Source organism: Astyanax mexicanus, chromosome 4 (genome assembly GCF_023375975.1).
Source record: "Astyanax mexicanus isolate ESR-SI-001 chromosome 4, AstMex3_surface, whole genome shotgun sequence".
NCBI classification, from domain to species: Eukaryota; Metazoa; Chordata; class Actinopteri; order Characiformes; family Acestrorhamphidae; genus Astyanax; species Astyanax mexicanus.
This window is the reverse complement of record NC_064411.1, coordinates 416,728-435,382: the sequence shown is the minus strand read 5'-3', so window position 1 is coordinate 435,382 and position 18,655 is coordinate 416,728. Positions and strand designations below refer to the sequence as shown.

General features: G+C 40.0%; 1 protein-coding gene across 1 annotated transcript; it reads left to right on the top strand.

The window, feature by feature from the left end:
• sdhc (succinate dehydrogenase complex, subunit C, integral membrane protein) lies at positions 1-17,392 on the top strand. The gene is made up of 6 exons (XM_022665555.2): positions 1-128; positions 2,892-2,951; positions 4,671-4,772; positions 9,661-9,722; positions 13,481-13,644; positions 17,162-17,392. Exons 1-6 carry the CDS (start codon positions 112-114, stop codon positions 17,264-17,266), a joined length of 510 nt encoding a protein of 169 aa, XP_022521276.2. The 5' UTR covers positions 1-111; the 3' UTR covers positions 17,267-17,392.
• The last annotated feature ends 1,263 nt before the right edge of the window (positions 17,393-18,655 follow it).

The following is an 18,655-nucleotide window of genomic DNA, read 5'->3' as shown; positions in this document are numbered from 1 at the left end:
AGTTAATCTGAGACTCTGATCACCTCACGTGTTTCCGGTCCGGATGGTTTGTAGATCAGCGCTCCATGGTCTACTGGATCCGCTGCGTCACTTCCTGTCCTCAGTGGAAACATGGCGTTGGTTTTAAGGTCAGTGCTGAGTGACTCCTGTACCCTGTGTTTCTCTGTGTTTTTCTGTGTGTCTCTGTGTTATTATCTCAGCGGAGCTCCTGCTGCGGGTCAGGGAGGGGGTCTGAGGCGCTGATATCCGCGGATACCGGGCTCTTAAAGCGGGAGAGGCGCTTATATCCGCTGTCCGCTGTTAGACTGGGAGCTGCTGTTAGCCGTTAGCCGCTAGCCGCTAGCTGGGCCGGCAGTCTGCGCTATTAGTTATGTAACTGATATAAACAGTGCTGATTAACACTAATACTGACGGTTAGAGGAGCTGATTCTGTGGCTTATATTAACTCTGCTGTGTGTTAGATAACCTCTGCTGCTGGAGAAATATCACAACAATTAGATAAAGATTCAGTTTTACCTCAGAAAACTAACTCTGTGGTCTAAAGTTAGCTCTGATTGTTCGCTCTGTCTTACTAAAGGTTAATAATCAAAATAAAAGCTTGTTCCAGGTCTGAACCCTAATCTACAGTCTGTCCTTCATCATATAGAGACCTGTAGAGAACTTTATATATTATTTTTTAGAGATAATTCAGTCTGAACTCTAGTTTTGGTTCCTCAGTTTGACATTGACAGTCTCTGAACTTTCAGCTCCGCTCTGTTTCTGTTTAGAAGCTCCTTGGTTCCTTTATTCCAACCAGACTCTCAGTCCTGTAGATTTAATCCACTCACTATTCTCTCTGATATACTCTCACAAAATTGGGCAGTCTTGTTTTAGTTAGTTTGTTGGTTCACAGAACTTTCCTGTATAGATAGCTACAACCTTAAAGAGGCACTAATCTCTAAACTATATATATTTTTTTATTAATGGCTCAAAATGTTTCTTTTTAAGTAATGGAACATTCCCGTCCTGCTTAAAATATTTATAAACATTTCCTAACAATTAAAAAAAAGAAAAAATATTGTGGTAATTTCTGCCTCTGCAGCGCCCTCTCAGGTTCAACTGTGCTAAAGGTGAGCATGGTGTTTCTATGTACTTTGGTACGACAGACACAGCACAATATACAGACCCCGCTGATGTCCAACCATCTGGGTCTCACTGCAGTTCAGCCAATCAGCTCACTCTCCTGCCCTGTCTCTAAACCCATACATCACACAGTGCTCTCCTTTTTGCCTTTTTTTGAGCTGAGGGTGGAGACAGCAAAAATCAGGGCATCTTTAAGTGCATCTGTGGAATCTTGTGAATTGTGTCGAGCGATATCCCTTTTACTGGGGCGATATTAAAAATAAATAAATAACATAACAGAAGGCGGGTGTGAGAGAGAGAGAGAGAGAGCGAAAGACAGTACAAGTGAATGAATGAACTGGGTTTCTGCGCTCTCTCTGTTTCCAGTCAGAGCTAAACTTCTCAGGGAGGCTAAAGGCTAAGTCATTTGTGAGTTGCTAATAGCAAGTGTGCTACAGCTACACTTTCCAGGTGCGTTACTCCATTAAAGCCATTAGATTAATATTAAACACAGTACAAAACACAATCTTCTGTACAATATTTCACACCATCTGTGTTACTGAAGAAGATAAAATACTCATAAATACCAGGAATTATGAATTCATAGGTTTGAGTTTCACAGAATGTAAAGAAGAAATTCAGTGTGAATAGACTTTGTAGAATTCTGAGGGTTCTAACATTTAAAACAAGGCACTGAGAAGTTCAGTGAGAAGTGCACAGATAGATTATTAAACTCCACACAGTACAGATAGTTCTCCGGGCAGTCGACCTATCGTGACTTAATTTCCGAATGATTTAAGTAGCGCCACCTTGTAGAGTAATAAAGCAGTACTTTTAGAAAGTCTTTTCAATAAATGTATTGGTATTTTACGCCACGTATAGATATATAACGTAAAACAATTCTACGATATTCAGTGTTAAAATATGGCCTAGCTAGATTTGATTATACTATGTTGTTGACCCCCTGCTCTGACTTGGGGTTTGAGAAATGAGGCCTAGTCTTTTCCCGTTGTACTATTCTGTTTATGTTAAATGACTGAAAACAAATGTTACATCAGATTTCTCACTTTTAATCACTCTTATCTTATTTAAACTGAGATGACAAACATTATTTCCTTATTAGACCACGCAGTACACTAATAACCCAACTGTACCCCAGATGGCAGATGTTTTTTTTTATTAAGGCTTGAGATTTGTTTTGTTTCTGCATATTTTTGGTCAATTAGAGCTTAGTTGTTATGGTTACAGATCAAACAGAACACAGAAGAGAGCAGGATGTGGACAGGGAGCAGAGAAAAACAAAGAGTGGAAATGATGAGAGAAGGTCTAAACTAAACTAAAATGGCATTATTGTGTATTTTCTGTCTGAAAAAGTGTTACTTGGTCTTTACAGTAAAGTACAGCACAGGAATGGTTTTAAAAGCTCCATTGAACCTAACACCGTTTGGAGGAGCACAGTGCAGGACAGCTCTGGGTTTAACTGCTCATTATTTCTCTGATTCAGCAGAATTTAGCAGCAGTAATAGAGCATGAACGATACTACACTGTACACGGCTTTCTCCTCTGTGGTTGGTAGTACATGACGTTTTCTCGGGAGCTCTGTAGTAAATCAAAGTTCAGTACTGTCCAGTAAGACAAGAGGTACAAGGACATTTCTCTCAGATAGCAGATTAAAGCTATCTCTGAACAGTCTGCTGGGACCGGCGCTGTACAGCACCAATCTGTTTGATGGCTGGTTCACTGAATAAAAGCAGTAAAGTATTTGTTCTCTCTCTCTTTTTTTACACCAGGTCACTGGCCCGGCAGGGGCTGTGTTCCTCACGGACGCAGTTCAGCGTGTTCTACAGGCAGTAAGTATTCTCTGAATCTTTGTATTGTAGATTGCTGTGTGTTTTTGAGTTTAAACTGCTGGACCCTGTTGCTGGTAGCAGGATAACTTAGTTAGCTACATGACATAACTAAGCTAAGCCTGACTGTTACCTGAAAGAGTGGTAAACAATCAAACAAACACATTAGAGACTGAGGAAGTGTAAATATTAAGTGTGTGAATCCTCATTCTGTGATTAAGTGCGTCATGTCATGCATGAAGTCTTAACTTTTACCATGAAAAGATTGGTGCTCTGCAAAAAGATAACGTGCTTCCATCTCAGAATTTAAGGGGATTATTAAGGGGAACTGTGGAAGTCAGTGCAGAACCAGGACAACCAAAATCTATGCTATGCCATAATATGTTATAAGGATGTCCGAAAAACTATCACAACTATTGTCCACAAAATGATAACTAAAACTTAAGGTCAAATCCAAATTCAGTTCAGTTAACTAAGTTAAGTTAAGCTAAACTAAGTAAACAAAACTGTAATTCTTTTTTTTTTTTTTTCTTTAAAGTTAAACAAGCACAAGATGTTAATCTACACAGATTTCTCTCCTGAAACCTGTTTATTTACAGTAAATTTAGATTCCCAAATTTCTCCAGCACTAAGGCTGGATCATTAGCGTTAGCATTTGCGGCTAATCCCAATAACAGCTGAGTGTTCCAGTAAGCCAGGGTGCTATCAGCTGGTGGTTTGTCCCACGTAGCTTGCTTTAACACAGTAAACACACACTACAGTCTGTTATACGCACCTCTGAACGACAAAATAGCTAATGCTTAGCAGGGTTAGCAGCTAATGCTAATGCTGCTCCAGTCTCAGTGCTAGAGAACTAAACTGAAACTCTGCTCTTTAATGCCTGACTGATAGAATTCATACATAAGGAGCACCGGATTATAAGACACACTGCCAATTTTTGGGAAAATTAAAGGATTTCAAGTGCGTGTTATAGTGCCAAAAATACGGTAAACTAAAATGAATTGCATTTCAGCTGGATGTCATTGCTATTTTATGCTGTTATATAATAGTTTAAGTGACAATGCATGGTCTTAAAATAAAGTCTTAATAAGATTGTTCATCGCAATTTTATTTGGGACAATATCTCATCCAAACAAAAACAGTTATCATGACAGGCCTGGTGCCTCCCCCCGTCCCTGTTTTTATTGGTTGCTGTGCCTCCACTTCAGAAGCTGTTTTATTAAACACGTAAATGGTTTGAACTTTTTTAGACAATTGATGTTGATGAAGATGGAGAGTCTTTTCCTCAGACTGTTGAATTTCTAGTCTAACAGAGCCGAAGCCCCGTCAGACTGCGTGTAGGCAGACTTTAACATGCTGCTGACAAAAAAAAAATAAATCCAGAAGACAGTTCTAGACAGGAAGTGGGTGTAAATATTCCCTCCCTGTCTAAAGTTTAGCACGGGCAATAGTTAGTTTTATGTCTAATTTTGTACTTTTATCAAATTTTATTTCCTTTTAATGTTTGCAGTAAAGAAGGAGTTAAAATGCTTCAGGTTTTGTGTTTGTTTCTTTTCTGTATTACAGTTTTATCTATAAGATATATCTATATTGTGCTATATTTGCCCTTTTAACTCGTGTGTGTGTGTTTGTTTTGTGTGTGTGTGTTTGTTTTGTGTGTGTGTGTTTGTTTTGTGTGTGTGTTTGTTTTGTGTGTGTGTGTGTGTGTGTGTGTGCACACAGTGCTGTTCCCATGGGAACTTCAGCGCAAGAGGAAATGAACAAATTCTGGGCCAAAAATACTCGACTCAACAGACCTATGTCTCCCCATATAAGCATCTATAGGTAAGTGTACGTGTGTGTGTGTACGTACGTGTGTGTACGTACGTGTGTGTACGTGTGTGTGTACGTGTGTGTGTACGTGTGTGTGTACGTGTGTGTGTACGTGTGTGTGTACGTGTGTGTGTACGTGTGTGTGTACGTGTGTGTGTGTGTGTGTGTGTGTGTGTGAGGTCAATTCTGCAAGCTTAGACTCTTCAGACATCAGAGAAAGTAACTGGATCAATACGAACAACTGCAGTGCTTTAAGAATAGTAATGTAATGGTCTTGTCTTATGTAGTGGTGGTGATGTGGTGGTGATGTGGTGGTGATGTGGTGGTGATGATGTGGTGGTGATGTGGTGGTGATGATGTAGTGATGATGTGGTGGTGATGATGTAGTGGCGATGTTGTGGTGATGTAGCGGTGATGTGGTTGTTGTGGTGATGATGTGGTTGTTGTGGTGATGATGTGGTTGTTGTGGTGATGATGTGGTGGTGATGATGTGGTGGTGATGTGGTGGTGATGTGGTGGTGATGATGTAGTGATGATGTGGTGGTGATGATGTAGTGGCGATGTTGTGGTGATGTAGCGGTGATGTGGTTGTTGTGGTGATGATGTGGTTGTTGTGGTGATGATGTGGTGGTGATGATGTGGTGGTGATGATGTGGTGGTGATGATGTGGTGGTGATGTGGTGGTGATGATGTAGTGATGATGTGGTGGTGATGATGTAGTGGCGATGTTGTGGTGATGTAGCGGTGATGTGGTTGTTGTGGTGATGATGTGGTGGTGATGATGTGGTGGTGATGATGTGGTGGTGATGATGTGGTGGTGATGATGTAGTGGTGATGATGTGGTGATGATGTGGTGGTGATGATGTGGTGGTGATGATGTGGTGGTGATGATGTAGTGGCGATGTTGTGGTGATGTAGCGGTGATGTGGTTGTTGTGGTGATGATGTGGTGGTGATGATGTGGTGGTGATGATGTGGTGGTGATGATGTGGTGGTGATGATGTGGTGGTGGTGATGTGGTGGTGGTGATGTGGTGGTGGTGATGTGGTGATGATGTGGTGATGATGTAGTGGCGATGTTGTGGTGATGTAGTTGTTGTGGTGATGTGGTGGTGATGATGTTGTGGTGATGTGGTGATGATGTGGTGATGTGGTTGTTGTGATGATGTAGTGATGATGTGGTGATGTGGTTGTTGTGGTGATGTGGTGATGATTGGTGATGATGTGGTGATGTGGTTGTTGTGGTGATGTGGTGATGATTGGTGATGATGTGGTGATGTGGTTGTTGTGGTGATGTGGTGATGATGTAGTGGGTATTGGATAATGGATTGGGTAATGGATATTTAAATGTCAAATAAAAGAATACATTTAAGATCAACCCAATGATATTTAATTTATATTTAAGTATTTAGTTTAATTGGAGTTATTAGCTTTAAACACAGATTGTGTTTGTGAACAATGTTCAAGTACCAGTTTAATAAAACAAAATATAAAAAGATAAAGAAGAAAAAAGAAGGAATGATTGTCCTGAAGGTTTAGATTTGTATGAGCGTAATGGTAATCTATCTTCTGATTTAAGCAGTAGTGACGCTGTGTTTGCATTGCTTAATAAAACTGATATGTCACCGATATATAAAAATAGTTTAATTGTCTTAAAAAAAGTGATTTTTTGTATTGTCATTAAAAAAAGGCTCACTGGATTATAAAGCACATTATGTTACACTAGTAAGGAACAGGGGTGTCGCTATGTGTCACTTCTAATTCAGCCGGTGTAAACAACTGTAATATATATATATATATATATATATATATATATATATGTGCTGGATGTTAATCTACACAGATTTCTCTCCTGAAAAATGTTTATTTGGGTGAGAAAAGCGCTTCCGTTTATTTACAGTAACCTTAGATTTGCTAGTATTTTAGCGTTGTGCAGCAGCGCTAGTCACGGTTAGCGCACGGTTAGCGCTTAAAATTTAAGGATTTTAAGTGATATATATATATTTATAATAAATATATATATTTATTAGAGGTGTGCCAAAAAATCGATTCACATAAGAATCTTGATTCTCATTTACTACGATTCAGAATCGATTTAAAATGTCCCAAAATCGATTCTGAGGGGAGGGTTTTAGACTGATTTTGGGCTGGGTATTTTTGTTGGACCTGGCAACCCTGGGGATAGCGCTTGTCCTTTCAAACGGAGATCTTCCAGACACACACAGAGCGTAGGTGTTTGAGAATCACCGGTAAGATGGCAGAACAAGCACTATATTACATTAGATTAACGTGTAGTTTCAATGTTTTATGGCAGAATGCTTCATAACAAGCATAAAAAAGATCGCTAGTAGTTAGTTTCAGTAACTGTTAGCTAGCTAACTAGCTAACTTTCCAGTTCCACCTTAAATAACGCTACAGGTGGCAGCGGGCTGCAGCATTTAAGGCGGAACGGAAAAATACAATAAGCTAATCAGAGCTCATTTCAGCTCCTCATCACAGAGGAATTAAGGAATGGACAATATGAATTAATTTCTCCACCTCCTGCCCCCTTTCTGAAGAAATACAACCACCTTAAATTAACTAGTTAATCAGCAGCTGCTCCTGAACTTTAGCGCTCCACTGCTATCATCACATCAGCCCAGCAGCGTCACCTACACACCACCGCTAGTAGCCTGGTAATAAAGCAGTGTTATTTATTATTTATTTATTGTTCATTAACGTCATTGTGATATCCCAGTGATTCCTCTGTCACTGAGGACCCACATTCCTGCACATTTTATTGTTTTTGTAACACATTACCTGCTCCAGGACCAGTGTATATTATGGAGGGTTTTTTTTCAATAAGATTCATAAGCCAGAAGCAGAAATTTTTATAATTCAAATCGTTTTGAATCAAAAATCGATTTTGAATCGAATCGTGGCCCCCAAAATCGGAATCGAATCGAATCGTGAGATAGTAAACGATTCCCACCCCTAATATTTATACTGTGACTAATTCTTAAATAACATATTGTGAGGGTCCTTGCTAGTGGATGGAAATGGAAATGATAAAAATGGAAAAAAACAATTGAGGATAATAACAGAAAGAAAAGGTTTACAGCACACACTCAAATTCATCTGTGTATCTTCAGTTATTGCTTTCACAGCAAGCTTCAGCACTAACTGTTCATGCTGGCCTTTCGTCTGCGTTTCTCTCTCTCTCTCTTTTTCTCTCTCCCAAGCTGTCTCTTTCACTCACACTCTTCCTCTCTCGTTTAAACGTGAGCGCACCAGGGTAGAACATTGATTTTCAGATCGGATCCAGGCCTGATGAGCCGTATCATCGACTGTGTGTAGCCTCTTAAGCTGCATGAAACCGCTGGCGCTCCTGCCTGCCATTCCTCCGTCTTAGAGCTCAGGAACAGATCAGCTGCTGTACTTTACAATTTGAATTGTTCTTTCTCTTCACACCTAATAAATGTTGCCTGAACACTTGCAGAAGTAGCTCATATATTATACAGTAGTGTAAAAAGGGTTTGCTCCACTCCTGATTTCTTATTCTTTTCTGTTCGTCACTCTTAAATGTTTTAGATCTCCAAACTAATTTAATTATTAGACAAAGACAACACGAGTAAACACAAAACGCAGTTTTAAACAAAGATCTTTATTATTAAGTAGAAAAGAAATTCAAACCTACAAATGTTTGAAAAGTTGAATTCCCCACGTCCATAAGGGCATGGACAACTCATCCAGGAGGTCCTAAAAGAACCCAGCATAACATCTAAAAAAAAACAAAAAACTGCAGGCTTACGTGCCTAAGTGAAGGATAATCTCAGTTTTGCCTGAAAACATCTTGAATGTCGACAAGGAAGAATAATCCGTTAACTGACGAGACAAAATCTGAAATATTTGGATGGCGTGTGCCCCAAGACATCATAAAGCCACTCTGATGAAGTATAGCGTTATACAGGAGTTTCAGTTTCCGCACATAGACTAAAGCTACATTAGCATTAGCCGCTAAGCGATATCTTTTTCACCATTCACCAGAGGTGAATATATCAGACTGTAGTTTGCGTGTTTTACCGTGTTAAAACAAGCTGCATGTAACTAACCGCTAGCTGAGAGCACCCTGGCTTGAGTGTTTAGCACTAGCGGTTAGCTGCTAACACTAATGCTGCTGCGCTCAGCCATAGTGGAAATCTGGAAATCTAAGTTTACTGTTAATAAACTGAGGCGCTTTACTAAATCTGTGTAGATTCAATTCCAGCTCTCATTTAACTTTGAAAGGAAATGCAGGCTTGCTGAATTAGAAGGAAAACATGGCAACACCCCTGTTCCTTACTAGTGTTGCATAATGCGCTTTATGTATGAAAATAGACCAGAAAATAGACGTTTCTTGATGGTGAGTCTTATAATACGATGCACCTTGTAGTGCGACAAATACGCTAAACACACTGAAGGGGGGGCGTGTCCAAACAGGGTGAAAAACCCTGAAATAAAGTACAGTGTAGGGATCAGTGTGTATTTGGATGAGTAGATCAGTACTGCTGTGTATTTTAATGAGGTATTGTGTTCTTAGGCTTTTTCAGGGTAAAGAAAATAATTGAATTAAGTAATTGAATATTTCCCATGGTTCATTTCTCTGCCAGTAATGATGGGCGGCTGATGAGTAAGGCAGATTGGTGCTCATTAGATGGAAATGAAATGAAAGTAATATTGGCATTTCATTTTCACCCTTTCAGTCGTGCAGTATGAAGTCATTACAGTCCTGTTAGAGTTCTGTCGTGTGTTTGCACCTGTGTGTGTGTGTGTGTGTGTGTGTGTGTGTGTGTGTGTGTGTAAGTGTAACGTTTTTTTTTTATTTCATCGTTATGGTAACTGCATGCCAGGAACCAGGGTTACTATGGTAACTGTGTCTTGCAGGTGGTCAATCCCCATGGCGATGTCAATCACTCACAGAGGAACAGGAGTTGCTCTCAGTGGAGGTAAAACACACACTCACACACACACACACACACACACACACTCACACACGTGTACACATGCATATGTGTATATGCAAATGAGCAGAGTAATATGTAGATTGCCTGCCACCCACTTTGTAATCTAAATATGTTTAATTGAATAACTGCAGTCAGATACTGAATTATTTTGGCTGTGTTCAGACTGCCAGTCCAGATTAGATTTTTTGTTTGGCATATCTAGATTGTATTCAGATTGATGTTTGAAATGAGACTATTCGTACAGACGCACCTCAGGACCTTTTTTAAACCTGTAGTTAAAGTGAAAGTTTCTATGGTCCGGATGAGTTGATGAATTTGTTTGTTTGGGGAGTTTCTCCCTTTGTTTGGTTTGGTTTCACACAGGTATAAACTTGTGTGAACACACTGAAATGTGCACCAATAAACCATGCAAGCACGTCGTCTCTTCTGATTGGTCAGAGCTGTCTGGCGCTTGAGTAAGAAAGTAAATATAGTGAGAAGATTCCAGTGTGTTTCTGCTTTAACACTGAAAATTTGCTGCTACGCTTTTGAACACAGTATTTTTAATAGGCGTTCAGCACAGATGTACATGTAGTAAACAGTCGTGCGGCTGCGAGCAGTGAATGCAGCACAGACCGTGTGTGTAAACAGCAGCGTTTGCTCGTAGCTGTTGTAATTAGTGTTATCTGTGTAAATATATTAGATTAAACTGCACCTGATCAGCAGTTTAGCTCAAATAAAAGGAGTATATTTGATAGCCGGGTTGAATCGAGGCCGGATCACGTTCTCACCACGAGTGAACCGCTCCAGAATTCGTTTGGAACCAGACTGAGATCACCTCCTCTAACAGGTTGTATTAATCTGCATCTGTGTGTGATTCCTATTTTCACACCTGCTCAATCAAACCACACTATGCGTAACTCACTAACTCACCAGACCAAATAGTGCTGGTGTGAAAACGCCCCTAGTCTGGATGATCCAACTGGATTTTTATGAGCCAATAGAATTTGAGTTCTATAATTCAGATTTTTTTTCTCAAAATAAATACAGAAGTTTGATGTCTGTAAAAAAAAAAATAAAATAGCTATACAAGTAAATGTAATAATGATGAGAAGCTTGAGGAGGAACCCCACAATGGATTTTTTAGTTTTTTAGTGTCTTTTTCTTTTAATACTTTAGATTTCCTTCAGTTTTATTTTAATCTGTTTCAAACTAATCTGACAGAAAATTCATACGAGTAAAATCCTGCTGCAGTAATTTATACTTCATATTTAGGAAAAGCTAAAACTGCGATGGTTGAGTTGGCGCTTGTAGCCAAAAGTTCAAAAGTTCAGTTTCCAAAATTGAAATCTGAATTTGCTGAACTGAAGTTGAAAAGTGTGACACATTAAAAGTCACGAGAGACCGTTTTATCTCTATCTACTTGTAATGTAGTGTGGGAGCCAGTGATGAAGGCTTTTACCTCCTCAGGTTATCAGATGTACTGTATTTTTCACACTATAAGGCGCACTTAAAATCCTTTATTTTCCCAAAAAATCAACAGTGTGCTTAAAAATCTGGTGCTCCTTATGTATGAATTTTACCCGTGAGGTTGTAAGGAACACTGGGTTACTGGAACACTCAGGGTTCCTCAGTGTAGCGCTGTTAAGCGGCATTAGCTGTTAGCCGCTAATGCTGCTGTAAATCTAAGTTTACTGTAAATAAATGGAAGCACTTTACTCACCCAAATAAACAGTTTTCAGGAGAGAAATCTGTGTAGATTCACATCCAGCACTCGTTTAACTCTAAAATATGTTTTTTTATTATTATTACAGTTTTGTTTACTTAACTTAGCTTTGGTTGTTGAGACCTGCGGAATAGAAGGAAAACATGGTGACACTCCTGTTCCTTACTAGTGTTACATAATGCGCCTTACCGTGCGAAACATACAGTTTGTCTCATGGTTATTAATGGCTGCTTTGTTTGTATTTACATTACATTACATTACATTACATTACATTTGGCAGACGCTTTTGTCCAAAGCGACTTACAATAGTCAAGTACAATGTAAAATAAGTTTAAAGGAAAAACATCTTTGGAAAAAGGAGGACAAAGGGGAATAATAGGATAGAGGAGTGAAGGAGAGGAAGAAGGAAATGAGGTTAGAAGTAGTTAGTGTGTTAGAGGTGTTAGGAGAGTAAGTGCTCTTTGAAGAGCTCTGTCTTCAGGAGTTTATTAAAGATAGTGAGAGATTCTCCTGATCTGGTAGTAGAAGGTAGTTAGTTAGAGGTGTTAGGAGAGTAAGAGCTCTTTGAAGAGCTCAGTCTTCAGGAGTTTATTAAAGATAGTGAGAGATTCTCCTGATCTGGTAGTAGAAGGTAGTTAGTTAGAGGTGTTAGGAGAGTAAGTGCTCTTTGAAGAGCTCTGTCTTCAGGAGTTTATTAAAGATAGTGAGAGATTCTCCTGATCTGGTAGTAGAAGGTAGTTAGTTAGAGGTGTTAGGAGAGTAAGTGCTCTTTGAAGAGCTCTGTCTTCAGGAGTTTATTAAAGATAGTGAGAGATTCTCCTGATCTGGTAGTAGAAGGTAGTTAGTTAGAGGTGTTAGGAGAGTAAGTGCTCTTTGAAGAGCTCTGTCTTCAGGAGTTTATTAAAGATAGCGAGAGATTCTCCTGATCTGGTAGTAGAAGGTAGTTAGTTAGAGGTGTTAGGAGAGTAAGTGCTCTTTGAAGAGCTCTGAAGAGTTTATTAAAGATAGTGAGAGATTCTCCTGATCTGGTAGTGGAAGGTAGTTTGTTCCACCATTGGGGAACTCTGTATGAGAACAGTCTGGATTGCTTTGTGTGAGTGTTTGTTTGGTAAAGCGAGGCGACGTTCATTGGAGGAGCGCAGCGGCCGGGAGGTAGCGTAAGCCTTCAGGAGTGAGTGCAGGTAGGAAGGAGCTGTTCTGTATCACCTTGTAGGCGATTGTAAGAGCTTTGAATTTGATGCAAGCATCAACTGGTAGCCAATGGAGCTCAATGAGCAGCGGGGTGACATGTGCCCGTTTTGGCTGGTTGAAGACCAGACGTGCTGCTGCATTCTGGATCATCTGGAGTGGTTTTACTACACAGGCCGGGAGGTCAGTTAGCAGGGCATTGCAGTAGTCGAGTCGTGAGATGACGACCGCTTGCACCAGGAGTTGGGTGGCCTGTTGCGTCAAGAACGGTCTAATTTTTCGGATGTTATAAAGCACAAAGCGGCAGGACCGAGCAACTGAGGCCACATGGTGCGTGAAGGAGAGCTGGTCATCAACCAGAACACCCAGGTTCCTAGCAACCTTTGTCGGTGAGAGAGAGAGAGTCGATACTCAAATGTAATGATATCCGTCTGAATCTGACATTTTAACATTGCATTAACTTGGAATGCTAGAATTGATTATAATCTATTTTTTTATTAAATAAACGTAATAAATGTTTTTTTTTTTTATTGTGGAGCCTAAATTAAAGTCTTTTAAAGTATTTTGTATGTTTAGTGCACTTGTATTTTTTTTCTTTTTCTTTTTTTTTCTTATTTCTGATTTCTGCTACTGTGCAAGTCTTTTCTCCAGGTACATTTTGTTATTCTTATTTATAATTTTCTGTATTTTCATTTTTTTTGGTATCTGTGTGTAAGTGATTATCAAAGCCTGAATGAAAGCAGATGTCACTGGTTATCTGTGTCAGGCTAAGTGCCAGCAGTGGCTTTTATTGCTGTTTTGTAAAGCAGTGTGTTTTTCTTTTTGCTGACGCCTCTGTCTGTTTCAGGTATTTCTGTGTTTGCCGTGGCTGCGCTGGTGTTGCCGGGCAGTTTTCCCCATTACCTGGACCTGATCCACTCCCTGTCCTTTGGTCCAGCTCTTATCACTCTGTCCAAATTTGCCCTGTCCTTCCCAGTGGCTTATCACACTTTTAATGGCATCCGTCACCTGGTAAACACACACACACTAACACACACACACACACACACACCTTCACCCGCTTCTAAATGAATGCATATATCACCACCAGCAAATTTCCCCTGGGCACTTATGTATAAAATCTGCATAATTCCCTCTCTCTCTGGAAAAGTGCGGTAAATATCTGTGGGTGAGGAATAAGAGCAGTTTTTGCCAGAGGGAACTCAGCATTTCTAACTGACCCGTCGAGCTTCCATTTGTTATTAGCACCGTTCTAATAATTCTCAGGTGGAGCCTTTGTCCCAGACTGCTGTAATACTGCATGAGTAACTTTAATATGAGTCACGCATGGAAATAGGTTGCAGATTTGCGCATTTCATTCAAATTTAATTAAATCCGTGGATCTCAAACTGTGGTGCACGTACCATCAAGACATGTTGTTAAAGTGTTAAAAACAAAATGATATTGGAATATATACTATGCATTAGTGCTGGGCGATATGGGAAAAATCATACATCACAATATGGAATATATAAACTATATATATATCATGATATACCACATTTTATATAAATAAATTATGAATAAATTAACAAACACGAAAATGAGAGTATTCAATCTGTAAGTTTTTTCTTTTAAATATGCTTTTATTACTTTCAGTTAAGGAGAACTTTCACTTTTCATTATTTTGTCCTTTCGTTAACAGTAATACTTGGTTACTTAGCTATATAGTGATTATCATGCCATAGCGTTATATAAAATAAAAATAGTATTAAAAAACAGATGACTACATCACAGACTATTTCCTGGAGCCCGACCCGACCCGAGGAAAGTGATGCGCTCATCCGCGCGTTTAAAGCTCTGCAGGTGGATTAATGGGGGCGGCTGCATGACGTTCAGTCTCTCAGCCTGCCAGTCAGACTACAGTGTCAGCATATAAATTTGAACATGCGGATGAGCTCTCCGCACCTGATTAAAAAAAATCACGCAGTGTCTGTCTGGCTTAAAATAATTAGATACAGCTAGACCAGGAAGACGTTCTGTACACTAAATAACAAAGCTAATAAGCTAATAACAACATTTAATAAAAACAGAAAAATAGATATAAAATAGGAAAATAACCAACTAAACTAAGCTCAAAATGCTAAAAGAAACATAAGAAACATAACTAAAAGATCAAAACGAAATAGTGCACATTTAAAGCAGGAGCTTAAAGACAGAATATAAAGCTTTATCAGCGCTATGAGACGCAACAGGAAGGAGCAGCGGCAGCGTGACGGTTCTAGTGAAATAATTAAAATGTGAAAATACACAACAGAGCGCCGTGTACCACATAAAACCAGTACAAGATCCTCACCAAAAATAAAAAAAAAAACATGATAGAAACCCAACCCTAACCCAATACGTTTAATCTTAGCCTACTTTATATATTTGTTAAATAATTGGTGAAATTGCTGTCGAAACGATAGGGACGATAGAAGGTAAGTAGCACGATAGACAGTTTTCTGTCGTCCCCACGATATGTATCGTCATATTGCACAGCACTACTGTACATCAATTAAATCCGTTATTTTTTGTTACTTTTAGTTATTTTGATAAATGGAGGTAATGATGGTCCAAAGAAAAGCACATTTTTGTATTTTATGGTACTTTATGGAATGGTAGTACAGTCCCTTAAATATTCGGACAGTGACACAGTCTTTATGTTTTGGGCTCTGCATGCCACCCACTGGATTTAAAATGAAACTAATGAGATGTAGTTGAGGTGTAGACTTTCAGGTTTAATTCAATTTACTGCTCTTTCTGACATTAGTTTTGTCTTAAGCAAGAGGTGAAATGCTGCTCAGTCAAGTTCAGATCTGGTGATTGACTCAACCACTGCAGAATACTCTATTTCTATACCTTAAAACAAAAACTCCTGGGTTTATATAATAATAACAGTATTTTTTGCATTATTGTCCACCTGTACAGTTCAGCCCTGCCCGACTAAGCTTGCTGCGTTTGGTTGAATTCATCTTTCTGCTTCTGTCTTCTGTCACATCTTCAATAATCACTACTGATCCAGTGCTACTGGAAGCCATGCACTCTATACGACTACCACCACCATGTGTTACAGAGGATGTGGTGTGCTTTGTGTCTGGCTTTTCCAAACCCTCTCCAAACTTTCTTCTTCCCATCTTTCCGGTACAGGCTGATCTTATTCATACGTCCAAAGAATACGATTCCAGAACTGGGCCGGCTTCTTCTTCAGATGTTTTTAGCTAAAGTCTAATCCGGATTTCTGCTATTGAATGGCACCTTGTGGTGAACTCCCTTGTATTTGCTCTGTACGATAGACTGAGATACTGATAAACCCCCTTACTGGAGAGTGTTCTTCACTTGGGTGGATGATGTGAAGAGGTTTTTTTTCTTTAGCGTGGAAAGGACCCTGTGATCATCCCACACTCTTGTTCTTCTTCTGTGGACATCCAGGTCTTTTTGAGTTTCCAAGTTCACCCCTGCACTCTTGATTTGGCCACTCCTAAGACTTTCACTTTGGTCTCTGATGGATTTCTTAATTTATTCAGACTAAATATGTCTGTTTCTCTTTCATTGAGAGTTTTTTTAACCGCATGTTGTGGACTCACAGCAACAGCTTCCAAATGCAAACTCCAAAAGATTTTTTTTACCTGCTTAACTGATGATGTGTTAATGCTTTAAGTCCCATAATATTTGTTTCATTTTAAATCCAGTGTGGTGGCATGCAGAGCACAAATATCACTGTCCAAATACTTATGGACTGTGATATGGTTGGACAATGAAGCTGAAACACCTGTCATCATTTTAGTGTGGGATTTTAGGTTTCATGGCTGAATTGGAGCAGCCTGGTGTTCAATCTTCATTAATTGCACATTGCACCAGTAAGAGCAGAGTGTGAAGGTTCAATTAGCAGGGTAAGAGCACAGTTCTGCTCTAAATATTGCAATGCACACAACATTATGGGAGACATACCAGAGTTCAAAAGAGGACAAATTGTTGGTGCACGTCTTGCTGGAGCATCTGTGACCAAGACAGCAAGTCTTTGTGATGCATCAAGAGCCACGGTATCCAGGGTAACGTCAGCATACCACCAAGAAGGACCAACCACATCCAACAGGATTAACTGTGGACGCTGTAAGAGGAAGCTGTCTGAAAGGGATGTTCGGGTGCTAACCCGGATTGTATCCAATAAAAAACATAAAACCACGGCTGATCAAATCACGCAGAATTCAATGTTCACCTCAACTCTCCTGTTTCCACCAGAACTGTCCGTCACCACAATCAGTTATTGTGCTCTAAAACCAGGTGTTTCAGTTTCATTCTCCAACACCTGTATGTTTGTTGATCATGAAGTATTCTGGCTTGGGAATGCCCACACTGGTATAATGATGGTGACTGGCAGTGTCTGGCTAGAATTGTCCAGGCAAGCAAACTAGTGACTGTAGCAGTAATTTCACATATAAGTCCACATTCAATAAAACTAGAAAATGAAGAAATGAATTACACACGATCTCTCTGTTTCCCCCTTTAGGTATGGGATGCAGGAAAAGGCTTAAAGATTCCAGAGGTCTATGGCTCTGGCTACACAGTCATCGCTCTGACCCTCCTCACCTCTCTGGCCCTGACTGCACTCTAAACACGGCGGAGAGGAGGAGAGCAGAACAACAGAAGGAGAGAGAAGTTCGTTGTTTGTTATTGTTTTGTGTCCCGTCTTCACGATGGTCTTTGTGACTCTCATGAATAAAGTAAATTAAGAATTCTATCTGCACATGCTTCCTATTCTTCTTTGTGCAGATTAATTCACTGCAGTTCAGAATTCTTTGTAAAGCTTTCTTTTCAGAACGGGCGTTTTCATAAAGCAGCTTTACAGCAAAGCAGGTCAGAGCTTCCTTTGAACAAGTCAGCAGCAGCAGCCGAGGCAAGAAAATCACCAGGAGGAGAAAAAAAAAAAGAGACAGAAGTGGAATCCAGCCTCTTGTGTGTGAATCCAGAAAGAAGCACAGGAAATACGTAAATGCAAGTTACATGATAGAAAATGTAGAATAATGATAAAATTCAGTAAACTGGGAAATGACTGTTGAAAGATCAGGCCATGGGTTGTGAGAAATTGAATTAGTGTAATAAATACAGCTCTGGATGATCAAAAGCCATCAAATCAAACTGATCTGCTTGAATTTTTGCACCAGGAGTAAAGCAGCATAAAGTTATTCAAAAGCAGTGTGTAAGACTGGTGGAGGAGAACACGATGCTGAGTCCTGTTGTTGGTGTCCTGTGGGAAACATCCTGTGGGTGGTGTCCTGTAAGCGGCATTTGGTGGGCGCCATCCAGGGAGCAGCATCCTGTGAGCTGCGTCCTGTGGGAGGCATCCTGTGCACAGTGCCCTGTGGATGGTGTCCAATGAGCAGCATCCTGTGGGCAGCGCCCTGTGGCTGACGTCCTGTGATCCAGAGCTTCTGTCTCTGACGTTACTTTTTCTACAAGGTGAAGAAACTATAGGTGGGAGTGTGTAATAAAGTGGAGGACATTAAGTGAAGAACACAGTGAGTGTTCAAAAACTCCAGCAGCACTGCTGCATCTGATTCACTCACTATAGCAGCACACTGTGGGTGAATGCTGGAGTTTTGTGACGGATCAGTGAGAGGAATGGTTGTTATAGTAAGGAACACTGGTGAAGAGTCAGGCCCTCATTTATAAGCGTGCCTTCAGGCAGGAGAGCAGGACCCAGCGGGTCGTCCTCCAGGGTCAAACGTCTTGCTTAGGGCCACAACAGCAGCTGTGCTTAGTAAGCAAGAACATAACGAACAGCAGCCGTCTGCTCTGAGGTCCGGTTCCTACAGTGGCCACTCGGGATCTAACATGCTACTTAGCAGCCCCAACCTCACAATTCCTCACACTCTCACCGCGAGCTCTCAGACCTGATCACGAGTTCTGATCAGAGCAGATATTACTGTGATTTAAACCACTGAAATATATTTCTTACTTTACCAAAAATAAAATTCACTCTGATATCAAAGTGTATTTTTCA

Bases quoted from the DNA above. Each gene is read 5' to 3' on its own strand.
- sdhc (XM_022665555.2), top strand. The intron at 9,723-13,480 runs GTAAAACACACA...TGTCTGTTTCAG, and splicing joins AGGAGTTGCTCTCAGTGGAG to GTATTTCTGTGTTTGCCGTG. The intron at 13,645-17,161 runs GTAAACACACAC...TTCCCCCTTTAG, and splicing joins TTAATGGCATCCGTCACCTG to GTATGGGATGCAGGAAAAGG.